The following is a 20,000-nucleotide window of genomic DNA, read 5'->3' on the forward strand; positions in this document are numbered from 1 at the left end:
AATTATAAGTTCAAGACGGCATCCCATAAGTCGTTCCTCCAACTATAGCTGAACTTGCCCGAAGGAAATGTTGGATTTCTTGCCGGGAAAGAGTTGTTTGTTACCATAAGCGAAGTGCAACCCTTATATCTCCGATATATAGGATAGAAAGAATGTCAGTTTAAAATCCATTTTGGTAGATAGTATGGCTTGATAATGTCAAGTTAAGGCTATCGCGAAGTAAACACAGAATTTGTCTCAGCCTTTACTATGGAATCATATTTCCTTTTTCAAGAAGAAAGTCAGTTCTTTCATACTAGCTATTTTTGCCGCCCTATTTCCATTTAATTAAATGAAAGGGCTATCAGAGGTTAAATTCCTTTATCTTCTCTGGGTTGGGATTTATCATAGCGGTGCTGTAGGCCGGGGCTTTCCCCTTCGGATAAGAAAGCACTAACCATAGATAGAAAAATAAAAATTTAGAATGAGGATTTCAATTCCCCTCGTAAAATGTGGTTATAGTGATTAGGAGGGATTTGATCTTAGGCGCAAAGCCTTTCTTTGAACCTTAGACTCATCTCTCAATCCACTTCATGTACGTGTTTTGAATTTTCTCCGGATTCAAAACCAAAGAAAAGACGTCCCCTAAAGATAAACATAAAGAAGCGCGGCCAAAAGGCTCTACAAATACTCACTAATTAGATAGGATAGGCCCAATCCCTTGACTTTAAGTTCCTTTCTATGTTCTCTTTCGCGTAGACTAGAATTAGAGAAAGATTCAATCTCTTAACATCTCAAGTTCCGTGCCAACAAATAAAAGAAAGCAGGAGAAGGGAGCTCCATAGTATAAGGGCGTAGGCTAATTCATTGTCTAGGTAGCTTTTCTTGAAAGACTAATATTTTGTAAATACAATCAGTCCATCGATAGGCCCTTCTTGTCTTAATGATAACTCCGTCAAAGGGCTTTATCTGAATGTCCGCAAGCCTTCTTTCTATAGACAGAATACCTCCTTCTGGCGATTTCGGGGAGAGGAAGTCAAACTAAAACTCCCATGAAGGCGGACTCCCCGGGCCCTCTTCTCTAATCAATTAGCAAAAGTAATAATGTAGTATATGATCACCGAAACTATCTTAAAGCAAGGGAAAGGCACCCTCGCCTTAACGAAAGGGAACTCTTCTAATAATAAGCTAGGGAATGGAAAGCTATTCAAGTCAATACCCCCATAGCTATATTTAGGTTAGGATCGGTACTCGCCTCTGGCCTTGGAACCTTAGAACTCACACTCTTCTAAAGATGCTTAAAGAGAGGCCCTCTGACCGTAATAAGAAAGAGTATAGGTATAGGTAAAAGCCTCCTTCTCATGTCTAAAGGAGGAGACCCAATATTTCTTTTATCTAAATCTATCCGTTGGAGCGGAGCCATAGCCCTTGAAAGGAGGACCTGAGGATAGAGACCTCTACCCTCACTCGATAGCAGAAGGACCCATAGCCTTCTCTTTTAGAGGGAAAGCTAAGCACCAACGAATAGCCTGCTTCCCCAACCCATCGATGAACACTTCAGCATCGTACTCGGGGTTTCTCTTCAGCTACAGACTCTTATTCCTTCCATGTATATCTTCTGTCCGGGCAGTTGCCCTTTTTTCTTCTATAGTCAAGTCGGCCTTTTCCTCTGCTCTGAGGGTGCGTCTACGCGAATGCATATCTGGACATGGTGTCTTTCCCCCGAAACCTACCTTTAAATAAAGGAATAGTTGGATTGCCCTTCCTTTTTTGAAGGGAGTGGATCCTTTCCACAAATATAACTCTCGGTCTTCTTTTTGGTTCAGCTACTTAGCTTGAGTAAGACTGAATTTCTGGGTTAAGATTACGTTCTCCTAGAGGGTCGTCCCTTCTTCCCTGATAGATAGCGCTAGTACAGAGATTAGGCTCTCCTACCTACATAGAAAGCAACCTTACCTTAGATTATATCCCAGCCTGGTCAGTAAGAAATGGATTACCATCCTACTAGAAGAAATAAAAAGAATAGACTGATTCCAGGATCTCTTCTTGGCGAATTTCTCCGCTTAGGATTAGCGGGACCATAGACTACGGAAGTAGCGCTTTCTACGGGTAGATTAGCATACCCGATCAGGTCCGGGGTTGGGATACCTGGTTCCAGTGCTACGAACCAGAAGTTGCTCGATAGGAAGGGCTTCTTTATCAAAAAGAGAAATGATATTTCATAATAGAGGAAAGATGGTAGCCTAGTTTGGATTCAAGGTATGCCACAAGGCTATCCGAGTTCACAGATGTCCCTGCTTATCTCTCTTTTCAGAAGGATTGGGTGCTCATAACACGGGATATCCACAAGAAAAGTCAGAAGGAACCATAGCTGCTAGAATGCAATATAACTAAACCTCCAACTCTGGTCTTTTCTTTTGTTCAGGGAGAAACTTGATATCTTAGTTCGGACTAAACAATATAGGCTGGTTTGGTAAATACTGCTTATAGAGAGGTCGTTACAAAAAGAATTTAGTGATTGACCTAAGACTTGAATTAAGGTTCTGCTTATTTAGAGGGAAGCAAGCGCACCAAGCTAAGCAATCCCCGCGAATAAATAATATTTTCTTATTACCAAAGTAGTCCCGCCTGTCTATGTCTATAAAGACAGATAAAGCGCTCTTTCACCTAATCCCAGGGATAAGCGGTAGGTCTAAGAGAGCAAGGTCAGTCAAGCTATAAATCGTGCAAAGCTTTGGTTTCGAACTGCCCAGGGGTCAGGTCAAGCAGGACAGGAAAGTACGGTGCAAATGTCTTTTACAGGGTCTTCCCCTTCCTGCGCATCAACTTTCGAATCTAAAGTTGGTGCCGCTTTCTCCATGAATGAATAAGGCTTCTATTGCAAAGCTGGCATGGCCTTTGTTACAAGAGCCGAACTGGGTTCGGGTCCTTACGGCCAAGTATGGCAGCATCCTCCTCGTACACATGGCGGAGCATTTTCTTTTGGTACAAAGCCCCGGAGGAGGGACTGATATGGAGGATTGGTAACGGTAAGGCAGCTTCCTTTTTGTTTGAAGGATAAATGGCTCGAAGATGCTCCTTTGGCTTCCTGTGTGGTCCGTCCTTTGGATCAAGCGGAACCGGGGAAAACCATTCACGACTACTGGCTTCAGACCAATGACTGGGACTGGGGGGTGCTTCGGCAATATTTGCCAGACGCAACCCTGCCGAAGCTTAGCGGCATTTTGTCCACAGCGAAACTCAAGACAAACTTCTGTGGAAGTACTCGTCTAAAGGGGAGTTTTCCATTAAGTAAGTCTACTCTCAGCTTCTGCAAGGAGCGGGGTTTGCTGTGGACAAAGGTTGTCAAGCAAGCTAGTTCGATTGAGATAGATGATAAAAATCCTGTTGAGAGTTAGCGATCGGAAGACTTTCAGCAAGGCGAGTCTAAGAAGAATAAAGAGACAGCAGGTGAGTTTATCGCTTGTCTACGAGTAGGTTGCAAGTAGGGAATTCTTCTTATTGAGGACTGCTTTCTTTCTACTCCTCATTGAATCGATCTTGTCTTGTTATTTGCATTCGGGATGCAACTCATATTAAAGGATAAGCGGTTGAGCAACCGACGACTAACGAGTAATAGAGCATGTGCATTCTAAGATAGAAGATCAGCTTGTCTCTTCCCAGCTAAAATTTAATATAGCTTTCGGCGTAAAACATGCCTATCGGACATTCTAGAAATGTCAGCGAGTAGATGCCCATCCATTTGAATTTATTATAAAAAGAAAAAAAAAATCCAATTCAAATTAAGAGAAAAGGAAATCCACGGGGATAGAGACAGATGAAGCAAAGAAAAACACAAGGATATATGCGCTTAGCTCTTTCAATTAGATAACTAGTAAGCAAAGCAAGACAGAAATGGAATATTTGATTATGCGAAAAAAAAGCATACTCTTTTACTACGTTTTATTTTTACTATATTTCAAGAAATAAAATCAAGGAACTGACATAGAATAGTACAATAAAGGACACCACATAGTTTAAGACAACTAATAGAAGATAAATATGGAATACGAATTAGGCTTTTTTAAGAGAACACGCTTTTAACTTTCTGACTTTCCTTGCTTCTTTTCAGCTTTCCTTTTAATCCTCGTTTCCTATGTAAGAAAAGCATTGAAGCTGACTTGGGGCTCTATTCGATCGAGCTTGCCTACGTACCTTCCTAGCTTGGATCAAGTCATTCGTAGTTCGCAAAGGATTCAATCCAGCCGCGGGTTTCCCTACGGCTACCTTGTTGCGAAAGGAGGGTAAGCTGCGTGGATGTTCCCAATCCCAGCTGTGAATCCTTCGGTGTAATTCCTTAGCCCAGTGGGACTTTTGACCGTTGCGAAGTAAATGCTGCTCTATATGGAGTAATTCCTCTAGGGTCATGGGCCTTTTCTTAGTTTTCCCCTTCCCACCGGGGAATAGTGAAGCTTTTATAAGGGGATTTAGTGGATCCCTTGGGGTAAAGCTCCCGCATCCTTTGTATGATTGAAGTTTTAATAATTGGAATTTTGGTTGCTGGCGCCTGCGGCATCGCCTCCGGAGCCCCCGGCTCTTGTTCAACCGTTGTGCCCTCCTCAGAGAAGAATGCGCTGAGCCACTCTTGATTAGAGTGAGTCAAAGATTGAGGCGAGTCGATGGGTGCAGGACCGGGGATTGGTTCCCATGGACCAGCGGCTGGGGGTTGCGGCTGGTTAACCTCACCTTCCGGCTGTATCGGGGCCGAGGAAGGCTGGAGCGGATTAAGCCACCGGTAAATCCAGGAGCCGCTCCAGGTGGATGACTGCGAATTGCTAGATGAGCTAGCTTCAGTCCCCGATGGGGAAACCGCCAGCCATGCCTCATCGGCACAAAAGGCTACTTCTCCTAAGAGAAGAGCAAGGAGCACCAGGAATAGAATCCCTCTTATTCTATTCTTCAATAGAAGTAGGATTCTATTCTTCCTTTTTTCTTTTGAAATGTCCTTTTTAAAGAGGATAAATCCCACATAGCCTAAAAGATGGAATATTGATTTTCTCAATATTCCATCCCAATCAATTTTGTTCCAAATTTGCATGGAGGACCTGATCCCAATAAAAAGGCTTAAGCAAAAATAGAAAACGAAGGTACTATATATAATCAATATTACGTCTCAAATCAAAAATAAAAAAAACAAAAAGACACCCCAGGGCGCTTCGTAGTTTGCCCACAGTTTTAATGAGAGCAAGTAAGCTTTTGATAAAAAAAGGATTTATCATTAAGATGACAGCAGTGGGCGGATTCATAATAAAAATGAAAGTGGCACAACTATAGAGTACAAACCTTGAAAGAAAGGTGGTTTCCTTTCTAAAGTTTGTAACCCGGGGTTTTTAGTTATCAAAAAGAATAGATATTCAAAACTATTAGTTGGAATGTAAAAGTTTGAAGCCATAGGGAGACCAAAAAATAATGAAAATTGATAGAATTCAAAGTCATGGAAAGAAAGACTAATTTACTTATAAAAATCTTTAGTTTTACTTTATTAAAAATACAAGTGAGTGATTCATTCGTAAGGAGACTAACTAAATACAAAATCATTCCGATTAAACTTTGGATAGTCACGTAAAGCATGGTACATCGGAAAAAGACCTCTATATCCGCTATTACTGCTCCTATTAGAATATTTAGGAAAAGATAGGAAAAAGATGTTATTAGAAGTTCTAAGCTCGTCTCGTGGACAAAAAAACAGAGATAAATGAGCAAGGAACTGGACGCTAACATAAAAATTGTTAGGTGAAATTCCGTTTCCCTCAAATCCAAATCACTTTGAAAATATAGAAAAACGAGAAAGAAAAGTAAGTAAAAGAAGAGTTCTTTTTGATTGGTAGAACAGGACTCATTCTTTTGACAATCAACGTGGCATAATTGATGGAAAAAGAATTGAAGTAGATAGAGAAAGATCAGCAGCACCACCAAATGAAAGGTCCATAACATAATTTATTCGCAAATCATTGGCAATGCAAAAAGGATTACAACAAAGCCAATCCTTAATGGAAAAACGCCGCGGTATTTTACGAACATGAATTCCAATATCAAAACAAAGAAAAAAATCCAAACAAAATAGGATTCCTTGTCTAGAATCATCATAATAAAGAAATAGCTCAGAAAAAAATGCCTGAAAGCGGCTTAAATCATTATTAGCAAAAAGCAAAAATGGATGGCCGAAGATTGACTTATCATTAGTAGTAATTTGACTTTGAAAATGCAATCGAGGTGACCATCTAGCATTAGAAAACCACAAAATAGAATCCCATAACAGAATAGGACACAAAGAACATTCAGACAGAATGACTTTGTAGATTCTGTTTGAATGTTTCGAACACAACTTCAAAGTATACTTTGAAGTTTAGCAGAATCAACCATAAGATAGCGCTTCATAACGCAGCATTTTTCCTCCTCTTCCTGTTCTATTGATCAAAAGAAATCCAGCACTGCTGTAAGATAGCGCCGGTTTACCAACCAAGTCTCTCTTTCATTTTTTTGAAGGGGAGCAGAGAGAAGATAAAAGAAGGAACCAAATGAACCCAGATGTACTAAAAAATGCGAAAGAGGGATTGAAAAAAGTGGAAAAAATCGAAACTCCTCAACTCACACGCACACCTGCCCAAAGATATAAGGATTTGGAGGCTAGGCTTGATGAAATGAATAGGAGTGGTGAGGGTTCTGGTAGTGATCCGCAGAAGTCTGAAGCACCAGTTCCTTCGAGCGAGGGCCAAAAGCCACCAGTAGGGGAAGGCCCTAAACCCTCCATCGAGTCAAGTGATTCGCTATCGGAAATATTGCCGCCGCGTATCTCATGCTTCTTGTTTCTCCGAATCGGTTCCTAGTGTCAGTCAATCAACGCCATCAAGAGAGGGAAGAGCCTTTACTTTCGGTTAGGCCGGTCTCATCATTCATGCAATTCCCCCGTCCATCGATCACGCGAGCATCCAGTCAGCACGCACATAGCGAACGAAAAAAGCGTTCATCCTGGATTATATTACTAAATAAAAATGTCTATAAATTGATACCTATTCATTCGGTCAAAGTCTCCACGGCGTTTTCACGCCCCTCTACTGAGAGGTGCACCATGTTGATAGGAATCGGCAAAGACCTTCTTGTACACGTCCTCGAGGGCAGCATTCATGGCAATCAGAACGTCTTTCTCCCGAGGGCATGGTATGGCTTTGTTCTTGGTGTTGTTTAATAGAATAGATGTCGAGTGCCGCTTTTCCCCGTCCGAGAATCTCCATCTGCTCTAACTGGGCGAGCTAGAATCCTTATGTCAGGTTGGTTGTTCAAAAAAAGACATTTCTTTTCTCTTTACCCTTTGCATCTTCATCTTTTCGAAAGCCTAGACCCATTCTTCTGGATCTTTATTAGTCCTAGGTGCAAAGCCTCTTCAATCAATAAAGACCTCTTTCTCCTCCATTTCTCATTTGGTTGATTGAAAGAGGATAAGCGCTATCCATTGAGTAAAGGGAGGGTTTCCTACACTACAGTGATTCGGGCGGTTGGTGGCCCCTTCGAGAGTTGAGGGTCCTTGCCGCTGCATGAGTGGTAGCTCACGCTCAAAACTCCTCCGACACGAGTCCTAGTCGTTGCGCTGCGGTCCGTTTCCCGGCTTCGCTTGCGCGATTTTTTGCACTTCTTTGATTATTGGTTTCATCCCCGACCCTAATGAATCGAGTATGTATGAAGGGGTCAGTCAAGCGGTTCGGGTTCTCGGTCGGTTCCCGTTCGCCTGCCCCCCTCATAGTCCATTAGTGGGTAGGGTGGTCAACTTAGAGGGCGCCCGCCTCCTCCCTCTTCAGACGTGTCTTCGACAACCTGGCGGTTGTTTGGTCTCCGCTTTTTGAGGCGGGAGTGCTTGGTCGCTGGGGTTTCCTTTTCCTCAACCAATTCGGTTGTGTCAGCCCTGAGATTGGTTGGTCTAACATTTATGAGCTGGCTGGACCAAGATGGATGGAAGGTAAGATAGATTGGAGTTCAAGTGGCACAGGACCTTCGACCATGGGGCGTATTCTACCCTTACCGACCGAATTCATTCTATTGAAGCGTAACGTAAAACTTCTCATGTTGCATTTCTTTGGTTTGGAAGTTCCAGAATGTTGTCTGTGGATTTCTAACAAAGGAAAGCCCCCCTTTTATGCCATTTAATTAAAGTTCCGTGCTGCTCGCCACTCCCCGAGGCCAAGGACGGGGTCGAACCGTCATTCCAGGATTTGCAGTCCGATACATTTCCATTATGTTACCCAGCCAAACCCGCCACCTCATGTGCCAAAGTCAAACGGTTGTTCTTCCTTCCCCGCTCCCTCTTTTTCTACATATGCGGGCGGAGCACCCTATATGACCGGCGGCGGGTTACCAGAGAAGAGGGGACAACTTCTTTCTCCCTTGCCGCCTTGCTCCATTTTACTTTTCTGATTGAAAGTCGCAAGCCACTCCACTACTGGTACAGAGGCCAGAAGGTTGCTTCCTCCATATGTTCAGGCAAAGAACATCTAGAAGCTAGCTTTTGTCTTGTAAGCAACCATGCCTAAGTCAGAATAATAGAATAGAATTTAGCTTACCAAAGCAAAGTGGTCTTACTAAAAAAAAGTAAATAAGCAACCAGTTCCGTTCCAAGTGACATGGCTTTTAACTATTCCTTATTCCTTTCCAGAGAAGGTAGCTCATCCAGCCCAGCGGATCCATTGTTTATGTGGCAGTGCGATGCAGCTGAAAGGAAGCCCTTAGGTATAGGTTGGGGAAAACTCCAAAAAAAAAGGGCCTTCTTCTTCCTTATATTAAATCTCAGTTTTAGAAAGGGGCACCCCTACCCCCTAAATGACAAGCAAGCGCGCAACGGCTTTTCAGCCGTTGTTGCTTGCTGCTTTTTTTGCAGGCTCGAAAATATCTCTTTCGCCTCCCCTCCCTATCTCCATTCTGGTTGATTCGCTTCTTCCTTCTTCGCGCAAGCGCTTGGTTCGCCCCTTTTGTGTTGCATTTTTTTGTGATCCTCCGCTTCAGTTTGCGTTTTTCGGATAGCCGGGATCCGACGTTGATTTCCTATTTATTTAAATGTCAGCTCCATGTTTTGGGCGGCCCATCTGGTTAGTTCAGCTATCACTGCTGGAAGCCCCTGCGGTTGTTCGGCTGCGTACTCCCCGTTCGCGTATCTCACACTCCCCATCTTTTTTTTTTTCATATTTCATTTTTCTTTCTACCCATAGCATAGGTCGGCTTCGTGCAGATAGATGTTTGCCGGGGGGGATTGGTGCTCCTGAGGTATGCCCTTCCGGTGGGTTGTTATATTGATTATTATCTGTCTATTCCATCCAGTGCCCGCACTGCGTCATAAAATCTTCGTCTTCGATCTCTCTTCGCAACGCAAGAAGTCTAACAGTTTCTCTCGGCATCTGTTAAGTCATTGATCTCATATCTATAAGCAGGGGGGTCTGCGTTCACTATTAAGCCTACGCCCGTCCATTCCTTTCAAGCTTGATCCCGCCCTTAGACTCGTTACGCTGTTCGCCCACTTAAAGACTCGTTGGCTCCGCGCTCTATTCGGTCGGAACCCGGTTTGAGAACCTTCTCTCATAGATTCCTTTCACCAAGTCATCGCCAGCAATCAGCTCTTATCCCTTGGTGTGGTGTCAAAGGGCGAGTTCCTTTCTTGTCTTGCCCAAAAAGTGGCTTTATTCTCATTGGAGAAAGACTCTCCCGCGGCAAGGTTTTACACATAGGGCCAGCTGCTTTATCTCGCTTGCCGTTAGTCCGTCTAGCGCCTTTCTTTCGGTTGGGGTCCGTCCCGGGGCTTAGACCGCTTGGGTTCTATTTTTCTCGAAGGCAGTCAACGTGTCAGCCATTCCTCTCCCATTAGACTTGTAAATCCTTTGCTCTTTTTCCTTCTCTCTTCCAGTTATCTCCCTCTCATTTTTTTGACAGGGGCGGATAAAACCACTCTATCAATAACAAGAATACAGTAGCAATTAAGTTTCAAATGGTTTGAGCTTGGAAGCAACCTACTATCTATCGATAGGCTAAAACAGACTGCTATTGGCTGCTTTGCCTATCTATTCTATTATGGCCGGCTTGGAGACATAGGAGGAAGACCGTCATTTCTATCCGGGTACGATCATAGCTTCATTCATTCGTTGAACCTTGGGGATAACCATTAGCATTGAGGTCAATCACCACACCACCTCTATCATACGACATTACATGACGCGAGAGTGCATGGTCAACACACACCTACCTAAAGCGCCTACGTTCCGCTTGCAGCCCATACAAGCACAACCTAACTTGCACGAGATATTCAACAACCGAAACTACTGGTAGTCCCGAGGGGACGGCATCCTCAAAAAAGAGTTAGCAGTACTGAACAAGCGAGTCATCGGTCGGGGGAAAGAAAAGGACCGCCTTTCTTTAAAAAAAAAGGACATCGCTCTAATCCTTGATGATTTAGAAATTGAGAGACGGTTGCGACAAGTAAGAAAGTGGGCCACCCGGGAACTGGAATATAAAAATAGTTCCTTTTGGCTAATATAATAATAGTGGATGAAATAACAAAACTCTAACTGGGCAGACCCTTAATCACTTCTACTGGACTATGCATAGGACTACCCACGGAGCGGTGAAAAGAAAGAATGTATTCCTATTGATTCTAAGGGAGAACGAAGGACGGAGTGGAGGATGGAGGCGGATCGGTTGGAACGCGGGCTAGCCGGCCGGGAGGTTCGATTCCTCCCCGATTCCTATTTACTCGATCCATTGTTCCCTTGTTCGTGCTTAAGGTTCATAGTCCTTTAGCTCTTATTACAGTGGTTGACAGTGGCTTATGAAAGTGGTACCCCTTTCTTTACTTTAAACAGTGGTTTACACAGGTTGAATGATACAAGCAGGAAGCAAACAACAGGAAGAACCAGAGCGGGTGTAGATGCTCGGGAAGGAACGGGAGCTGAAGCAACAGGAATTGGTCAACGAGTAGGAAGACTTGGAAAAAGGTGGCTAACACTAATATGCCTATCAACTACTATGGTGGTCATCATCGCTATGGCATGCACTGTGGCATGTTCTATGGTGCCTAGCCTATGCTGCTGGCCAACTACAGATCGATAGTGAGATTATGATGCTATGCAGTGACGGATGCTCGTAATAGAGATTCTGATCTTCGTTATCGGGAGTAAGATCCAGAATTTACTTCAAGTAGGGATCCTAGTGCTAGTGGTGATCGGGGTTCTGTCTTTCGTGATCGTTAGGAAGAGCCGGATGCTAGTGATCTATATTTTTATGTTTGGGATCGAAAGATTCTGATGTTCGTAAGCGAGACCCAGATCCTCCAGTAGCACCAGCAACAGCAAATAAGCTACCACCTGATGCAGTCTTTCGATCTTTTTGGGTTGCATGCCCAAGGCAATGTTTTTTGTAATTGAGATGGATTGATCTTCGCTATCGTGCCTCTTCCATCCCTTCGGTCCTCGCTCTAACTTAGAACTTATAGCATATAGGCTACCTACGGTTTCCCAGTAAGAACATTAAGAATAGTCCAGGATGCGGGATAAGCGCTGTTAAAGACTGAATTGCGTAAGTAAGAGAATCTTTATTAACAGCACAGCTCATCTTCCGCACCAGTAGTCAGTCTTCTCTATAAGCAATTCTCAATGCCTATAGTATCCGTCTTTTTTTTCAGTCTACCGTGCGTGGCTAGCTTATTGTTAATCAATAATCCCAGTGTAGGCTTTTTCGTTCCGTAAACTACACTCGCTATATGTTTAAGCAATCCCTCTTTCTGAAGCATTGAGCAAGGCAAAAAAAAAAGTAAGCCATTGAACTTTAGAGTTCCCTGTGTTAAGAGAAGAACTTGCTTTATTAACTGCAACTATCAAACCCCGGGATTTCAGATGAAAGAATGAGTTAAGAAGAGAGATCCCATTGTTTCTAGATACCCGTGAAAGTGACTCCTTTACTTTACTTGGGGCATGCCCCTAATAAATAAACTTCCTATGGCAAATGCCAAAGCCAAGCTTACTTAATTGAATCTTTTAGTTTGAAAGCACAGTGGAATCTGGATCTGCGAGATATGGATATGAAAGAGGATATGCTCGAACCGGACCGCATCTCTAGTTGCACATAGATAATCTGCTGGTGGACCCCCTTTCCTTTCTTTGATTCAAAACTCGGTCGAATACGTCGTTCACCTTTGTGGTGGATCGACGAGAGTGCGCCTAGCCAGGAGTGTGATTGGTGTCACCTTCCGTGCGCTAGCTGTGCCTTTGCCGGATGTTTATTCGCCCACTCCTTCACAGAGCGATGACTAAGAGTCGGGAATTCTCATTTAGTAGAGCCTGAAAGCCGCGCTTGGCTTGATTCCTACCACGGACGGGGATACGTTTCATCCATATCGCCGGCCTCACATGGACGGAGATGCTTATGCTTATCATATCACGGCTTCCTAAGATGCTAACACAGGGGCAACTATTGCTACGGGAGCTTATTGGTGGAGCAAGAAGAGTGGAGTAATGTCCACGTGGAAATTTATTTTTTTTCATTTGAATTAAACATCAAGAGCTTCCTCGTTTCGTACTCAACTCAATCAGTAGATCAATGATTCGAATGCGCATCCCTATCCAGTCAATAAAGAAAGATTAGGTTCGCGCTTCAGCCTTTATTTGATTCGAAAGAAAAACGAAGAAATCTCGTTGTCGCGGGCAGGCCTATGTACCATCTGTATACTCGAGAGACGAGTTGACAGGAAGAGAGTAATAAAACATGGTCAGGTCATCTGGATCGTTTCATCGAGCAACAAATGGGTGGGCGACCCTTCTTGCTTGGCCGTCAAAGAGAGGATAGGAATTGGCTTAACTATCGGAGTTGCTAGCAGATCGAAATCGGAGGGAATCAGTGCCAATCAGTCACTTATACAGCCAGCCTTGGAATCAGATCAGTCATTCCAGCAAACGTAGGCTTTAAAGCCGGAGTGCGTCAGGTTGCTTCTTCGAGTCGATCCATATCAAATAGCTTGATTGGTCGAATGACCAGGAGGGGCTAAAGCCATTCACCGCCTTTTCCAAAGGATTCTCGCGTCCCCTTTCCTTCCTAAAATCTGCCTCCAGCAAGATATCGATATATGATGAAGACTCCAGTCGTCGGTGAAATCGAACCTAGGTTTCGGGGAGCTGGGCAGAAGGAAAAAGATGCCGTCTAGCTACGGATCATAGTGACCGCTATTAAAGAGCATCACGTGCGAGCTAAAAAGATCGTTTGCCCAAATGCCAAAAGCAAATGAACCAATTCACTTGAGTGAAAAGGAGGGCTTTTCCTTCTTTCATCTCAAGCTCCCGCATCACCCGATTGAGTCTTATCATCGGCAACAGCCAAGCCCATTTTGTTTAAGGGCTGGGCAAAGCTCTGAAATACTCGAGATTGTCTCCTTCTAATCGAGGCAAGGATTTCTTAAATGAAAGGAAGCTTTTTTCAGGCTCTTGGCAGTTAACGAAATGTCATCTAAGAGCAGATGCCCTCCTCCTCACCGACTCTTCCACTCTAAGCTTATTACTAGGCCAAATTTCATAGTTATCCGAGATAGAAAGAAGTAGGTCTCGCTTTCTGTGCGGCATGAACCCACTGATTGGAAGACAATACCTATAGGGGGCTGGTAATTGAAATCCGAATAAGCTGGTCAAGTAGAAGGAACTCCCAGAGTGTGAAGCCCCTTGGAGTAGGGGTAGGGGGATGAGACTTGGTCTGGGGCAATTGCACCGTTCTCTCCCTCCGCACATGACTAATCGAGAACGAACTTCGCAATTAGAATGACTCGACCTTCTCAGGCACTGCGGAATGGTCCCAGAAAGGAGTCGAAGATTCCAGTCCTGTCGAAGGCTAAGTCCCTGGAATCTTCGACAGTAGGGTCAGAATCAACCTAGTTCTCATAGCAGGGAGTAGCGACTGCTTAGTCTGGTAAGCTTGTGCTGCAATTCCTTAATTGACTTGCTCTTGGACTTTGTTCCAGACTGGTAGGCAGCTTGTGTGCGGGGTGAAAGGACGAGAACCTGCTGGCATCGATACCGCCTTTCTTTAGGGACTGACTTCTTCATTAGCTGTCATCACTCTATGGGCTAGCCCGCTTGAGCGAGTTCCTCACGATTGCTCCTTGTGATGCAGGGGACTCCCTATCAAGCCCTCTTGATCAATTTGAGATAATCCCATTGATAAAGGAGAATCTTTCTCTTTTTGCATTCGTTTTCTTAGTAATTTTAACCTTGCTGTTCTACATATACAAGAGGGGGTTCATCAAGCAACATTTCAAATACGTGGAATTGGTAATTGAGTTCAATAGTGATAAGGGTCATAATATATATTGTTCCAAGTTTTGCGTGTCCCATAAAGGAAGAGTTATGGAATTTTACCAAAAGGAAAAAGAAGGAAGTCCTCAAGGGGAATCTTATATTGAGAAGGAAGGATATAAAAAGGATAAGGGAATCCTTAATGGGTTTGTTGAAATGGAGAAAAGGCAAGAACGATAAAGGCGACGGCGCACGTTTACCTACAAGGCGTATTGGTTATAACATTTGAATTTCTCTTACATTCCACGTTTCCGAAACGGATCCTATCAAATATTTTACATTTTCTATGATCATCTCTATTTTAGGTATTCGGGGAATCCTCCTTAATAGACGAAATATTCCTATTATGTCAATGCCAATTGAATCAATGTTATTAGCTGTGAATTCGAACTTTTTGGTATTTTCCGTTTCTTCGGATGATATGATGGGTCAATCATTTGCTTCATTGGTTTCAACGGTGGCAGCTGCGGAATCCGCTATTGGGTTAGCCATTTTCGTTATAACTTTCCGAGTCCGAGGGACTATTGCTGTAGAATTTATTAATAGCATTCAAGGTTAAACATGACTCCTAGAGAATTACCAAAATACGAAGTTCTCTTTTCTCCTTTCGTTCTCTTCTTTCTTTTTGATTTTTACTTGGTTGGCAGGGTCAGGGCCTTTCTCGCTGGGCGAGCGCATCCGATTGATTCTAAAGTCCTTTCCTAAACCACTTCCCGTTCAGTTGCTGAAAGATAGATAGAACCTTTCTAACTAAATGAGATTGAGTTCCACGAATATGCCTAGAAAGATGCTATTTGCTGCTATTCCATCTATTTGTGCATTAAGTTCGAAGAAGATCTCAATCTATAATGAAGAAATGATAGTAGCTCGTTGTTTTATAGGCTTCATCATATTCAGTCGGAAGAGTTTAGGTAATACTTTCAAAGTTACTCTCGACGGGAGAATCCAGGCTATTCAGGAAGAATCGCAGCAATTCCCCAATCCTAACGAAGTAGTTCCTCCGGAATCTAATGAACAACAACGATTACTTAGGATCAGTTTGCGAATTTGTGGCACCGTAGTAGAATCATTACCAATGGCACGCTGTGCGCCTAAGTGCGAAAAGACAGTGCAAGCTTTGTTATGCCGAAACCTAAATGTTAAGTCAGCAACACTTCCAAATGCCACTTCTTCCCGTCGCATCCGTCTTCAGGACGATCTAGGCACAAAGTTTCACTTATTAGTTAGGAGGAGATTTTGCCCCCAGTGTATCTCGAAAGCAGAAAAAATAGAACTCATTCGAGAGAGCTTGGTGGTCTTAAGAATGGTTCGGGTGGGGGGTTCTATTAAGAATAAATAAGACGAATAGAATCTAATTCATGTTCATGCTAACAGAAGAGCGGATCCAATACACAGACAACTTCTTTCTCAAAAAGTACTTGCTGCACTTCTTTCTCATGAAGCTGCTTTGCAAGAAAGGAGTTAGTTCCCTCCGGGGGTGGGGTTCTGAGAGCCCATGCTTCCTACGCTCCAGCCCTTAGCCCTTAACTCCTTAGCACAAGCACTAAGTAAGCCCGTGAAGGCCTTCAATATCGCACCTACTAGGACTGAAATTTCGTTTTCGAAGAGGACTACTTCTTTCTTTTCTGTACGCTAGGGTCGTTCGGGCGGAAAACCGAGTTGCGTACTGGGTTAAGCTTAGTCCTTTGGACCTTTCAATCAATCTCGCAACTTTTTTAGATTAGCTAGGGCCGCCCGCACGCTTTAAGGGTTGTTGAAGGTATTGCACTAAGAAAGACTCCTGCCGTTGCTATGCTAAAGGTAATATTTTCTTTGAAAGCCGCTCCAGCAATTTATTTAAAAAAAGAAGAGCAAGACAAGAAAGATAAGGCTCGAAAGCTGCGAATAAAGTCGAGCTGCTCTAATCGAGCTGTGAAATCGGTGTGGTGAGGTATTGGAAGTGTTCAGCGAATTTAGATAAAGACACTAAAAAAGAGCACCGTGCTATACTGGCGGAGCTTCAGCAAAACTAGGTAGGTAGCTTTCGCTAATGAGAGATGGATTTGGGGATTCGATTAGGTCTCCTAATTCATGGAATTCGTTTTCTCTTTATTAGTTTATTTTTAAAGCAGCATTCTCCCTTGACTCGATCTTTCATTGAATTATCGATAGAACGTTGATCAATATTCAGGAAGAGATCGAGGATCACAGCAGGATCCTATCTGATCTTTGTCAACACAGGACTCGAAGCCCCCTGCTCAAACTAAAGGGTAATCCTTCGGAATTGAAAATTCCTATCTTTCGGATTTCTTATATTAATTATAGTGGAGGGGAGAAGACTCATTTTGAATTCTATTATCTATATAGGGGGGGAGCCATTGTGAAGCCTAGAGAGGCGGAAGCGGCAAATCGCTTCTACCGAGTTCCACAACAGCAGCTTAGCTTAGTAGCTTAACTCTTTCTACTGGCGTGGCGCTGCTGGATGCTTCTGATCAATAGAACAGGAAGAGGGGTAAGCCAAAAAGAAAGACCACCAAAAGTAACGACCACCAAGATACGCATAGTGATTCGATCTTTTGATCACCCATTTTTGGAAAACCATTTTGGGGGGCTTCAGCCTTACACACGGAAGATTGGATTGCCTGAATCACGAGTCTTATATACTGTGTTACGATCACCTCATATTGATAAAAAGTCCAGAGAACAATTTGAAATGGAAATAAAGAAAAAATTTCTGATCATAAAAACAGAAAAGCATGAATTGCGCAAGAAGTTCTTTCGGTTAAAACGCCGTGCGACTCGGAGGACATAAGACTTCTTGGTCAAGCCAAAATGCCGGCAGAATGCTCCTACCCCACCATGCCTGGCCCTTTACCTTACCTTAAGAAAGAAGAAATGGGGGTATGAAGCGTGGGAAAGAATGAAGTGTCTGATACAACAGGTAACCTTAAGGAGTGGCGGCAAAGCTCTTGATTGATCAACGCGAGTGAACTGTGCTTAGACGCTTCGTAAAACCGCACCGATCTACGAGAGGAGCTGATGGATGAGTAGGCTTCCCCTTTCGATTTACGGAATGTGATCTGGGACACGATGGGGGTTTGCGTGCCTCGGTAGGAAAGAGATCACCGGAGTATAGCACAAGATCGCCTTTTTTTTTTCTTGCTGCCATGGGGTCGACCTGTAAACAAGGTAAACCCAATGGGAACCAAAAACGGGAGGGTACCACATTGATTGACATTGGGCAGAAGACGATCCAAAAAGCGAAGGCTCACCCAGCTGAGATCGGCAGTGAGGGATGCTTACCTTCTTCTTAGAGAAAGGGGCAACCTATCTTACTAATAATAAAGGGGGTGGCATCGACTGGGGTTTTACACCCAGTTGGTGTAAGGGATGAATCACCCTTTGCGGTCGGATTGCCAGAAATGGTGCCGACTGTCCATGAGGCGAACAATCGGTAGCGAGATACAGATCCGGAGAGATCTGGGTCTTCTATCTCAACATTTGGTTGTTTAACCTCACTCCACGACACATGGAGTCCTATTTGTTTGGTTTGGTTAACTAGGTGCCCCCCACGACTGATGCGACATTCAGTCGTTTAGGCGAGTTTTGGTGTTTATTAAGATAAACCAGTTTGTCAAATGAATCCGGTTGGATTCGCAAATGTCTTATACTTGAGTATTGACATTGGAGGGCGGTGATCTGGAAGCCATCCCAGTGGAGGTTAGTCCAATGACTGACTTCTGCATCAGGTACCCCGGATAAGGAAAGACATGAAAATGAATTTTTCCAGGTATTTGTTTGACAAACTGTTGTCTCTTAAGACCATCAAATGGCACAATATTTTGGAAAATCTTATTAGTATTCTAGATACTAATAATAGCTACCGACGGTCTGACCAAGGAACTCTGTATAGGAGCATACCTCGTAGCCAGGTAATTCAGTTAAACCGACGATCTGGCCCTCTGTTTACTGCTTTCTATCTAAAACAAGCAGCTACTTGCTGTAAGCAAGCGTATGCAGGGGTCAGTCAGTCGCACAGTTTATTACCTGTGGCCAGTGTCTCTGACGACCCTAAGATTATACCTTCCTTCCATCGCAAAATGATTATGAAGAAGGATCAGAAGGCCGACTTATGGGTTCATATATATCTGTCTTTAGTCTTTGTCGGGCTATTCGCCTGGCGAAACGGATTGACAGATCGATATTGAAATCGATAGTCACCCCTTCCACCGGTCTGCCAAGACAGTCTCAATTAAAAAATGAGATTGTCGCTTTATCTAAAGACCTGATCCTGAGGTACTGTCCTAGTTTTCTCTCAACTCCCTTGTGTCAGGGGGTACGTTGGGAGCCAACTTGGAAAGCGAGACCTTAGTGGAGGCCGTAAAGGTGAAAAGACGCGTGGAGGAATATTCTACCCTACCATCTGCGTCATGAAATCGTTTGGTTTGTACATCAATAGCCATTGTGACTATGATGCAGGGTTTCCTCTATGGTCCCCCTTTATCCGATACCCTTATGACCAAAAGAATTAAGAGATATCTCCATGGTCTACAGAGACCGCTGAGAGTACCATCCACTCTCTTTCGGGTCTAGACACTTCGGTGAGTCTATTGACTCAGGCTCCCCTGGTAGACTATCGCAATCTACCGAGGCTGGCGCTGGTAAGAGACAGATATTCGCCATAGGTCACTTTGTGAATAAAAGGGTATTGAAGCCTCTTCATGATTTCCTCATGGACACGCTTCGGTCTATCCCAATGGATGGAACTTTTCATCAGCTCCGACCGTTCGTTGGATAGATGAAAAGGTTTCAGTAAGGTTTATTCTTTTGACTTGAAGTCTGCCACCGATAGGTGGCCCCTCAGTCTGAAGACTAACCACCTTATTAGAACTTTCTTTGGTGGTAAGTCTTTTGGAGATTGTTTAGATGCAATCTTCAGCAGATCTATGAAGTACCCTTTCTTCGCTCAGTTCGAGGTGTCGTATTCTTTAGAGTAGGACAACCTCTTGGCTTTCTGTCTTCTTGGCCTCTCTTCACTTTAACACATCACTTAGTGATGTTTTATTGTGCAGATAAGGTGTACCCAGGACAGCGCTTTACTAGGTATGCCATTCTTGGAGACGATGTTTGTATCGCCGACGAGAATGTGGCCTCTCTTTATCGCCAGACAGTAAATGATCTAGGTCTCGCAATAAGAAAGGGGGTGAGATAGGCGACAGGTAGCTTGCTTCCAAGCCGGCCCGGCCGCGAGGAAGAGATCTTTGCCGGTGCTGACTTGGATCTCGGGTGACGGAATAAGGCGCCCAGAAGCGACGAGCAGTCGCGGTCGAAGCTTGGCTCTAGGCGATAGGCTAGCAGTAAGCTTGGCTACAGCGAAGCGCTTACCAAGCGCGAAGGATTCGTTCCTCTCCCAGCAAGAGGATGCGCGCCTTCACTTAAAAGAGCTAACGCGCTTGACTTTACCAAGGCTTTCTCAGGGGCTCGTTAGCGGGTCGAGCTCAAACCTTAGCCACTTGAGCCGTATGCGGGGGAACCCGCACGTGCGGTTCTTAGGGGGGAGAGCTAGTAGGAACCATCCTATCCCAATAGCGAATATTTGGAGCTCAATATGAAATCCTATTTTCTTGCAAGACCCGTTCGGATAAGGGAAAACTCCAGAGATTGCTTCGAAGTAAGATCCTTGCGTTGACCCTTTCC

General features: G+C 43.9%; 1 protein-coding gene across 1 annotated transcript; it reads left to right on the plus strand.

Moving 5' to 3' along the window:
* The first annotated feature begins 10,448 nt into the window (after positions 1 to 10,448).
* LOC114171285 (ATP synthase protein MI25-like) lies at positions 10,449 to 16,773 on the plus strand. The gene is made up of 3 exons (XM_028056415.1): positions 10,449 to 14,878; positions 14,972 to 14,996; positions 15,084 to 16,773. Exons 1-3 carry the CDS (start codon positions 14,611 to 14,613, stop codon positions 15,661 to 15,663), a joined length of 873 nt encoding a protein of 290 aa, XP_027912216.1. The 5' UTR covers positions 10,449 to 14,610; the 3' UTR covers positions 15,664 to 16,773.
* The last annotated feature ends 3,227 nt before the right edge of the window (positions 16,774 to 20,000 follow it).

The sequence above is a fragment of the Vigna unguiculata genome, unplaced genomic scaffold (assembly GCF_004118075.2).
Source record: "Vigna unguiculata cultivar IT97K-499-35 unplaced genomic scaffold, ASM411807v1 contig_178, whole genome shotgun sequence".
NCBI classification, from domain to species: domain Eukaryota; kingdom Viridiplantae; phylum Streptophyta; class Magnoliopsida; order Fabales; family Fabaceae; genus Vigna; species Vigna unguiculata.

Coding starts and splice junctions, on each gene's coding strand:
- LOC114171285 (XM_028056415.1), top strand. CDS start 14,611: ATGATCATCTCTATTTTAGGTATTCGGGGAATCCTCCTTAATAGACGA. Junction 14,879..14,971: donor ATTTATTAATAGCATTCAAG/GTTAAACATGAC, acceptor CTTGGTTGGCAG/GGTCAGGGCCTTTCTCGCTG. Junction 14,997..15,083: donor GGGCCTTTCTCGCTGGGCGA/GCGCATCCGATT, acceptor TAACTAAATGAG/ATTGAGTTCCACGAATATGC.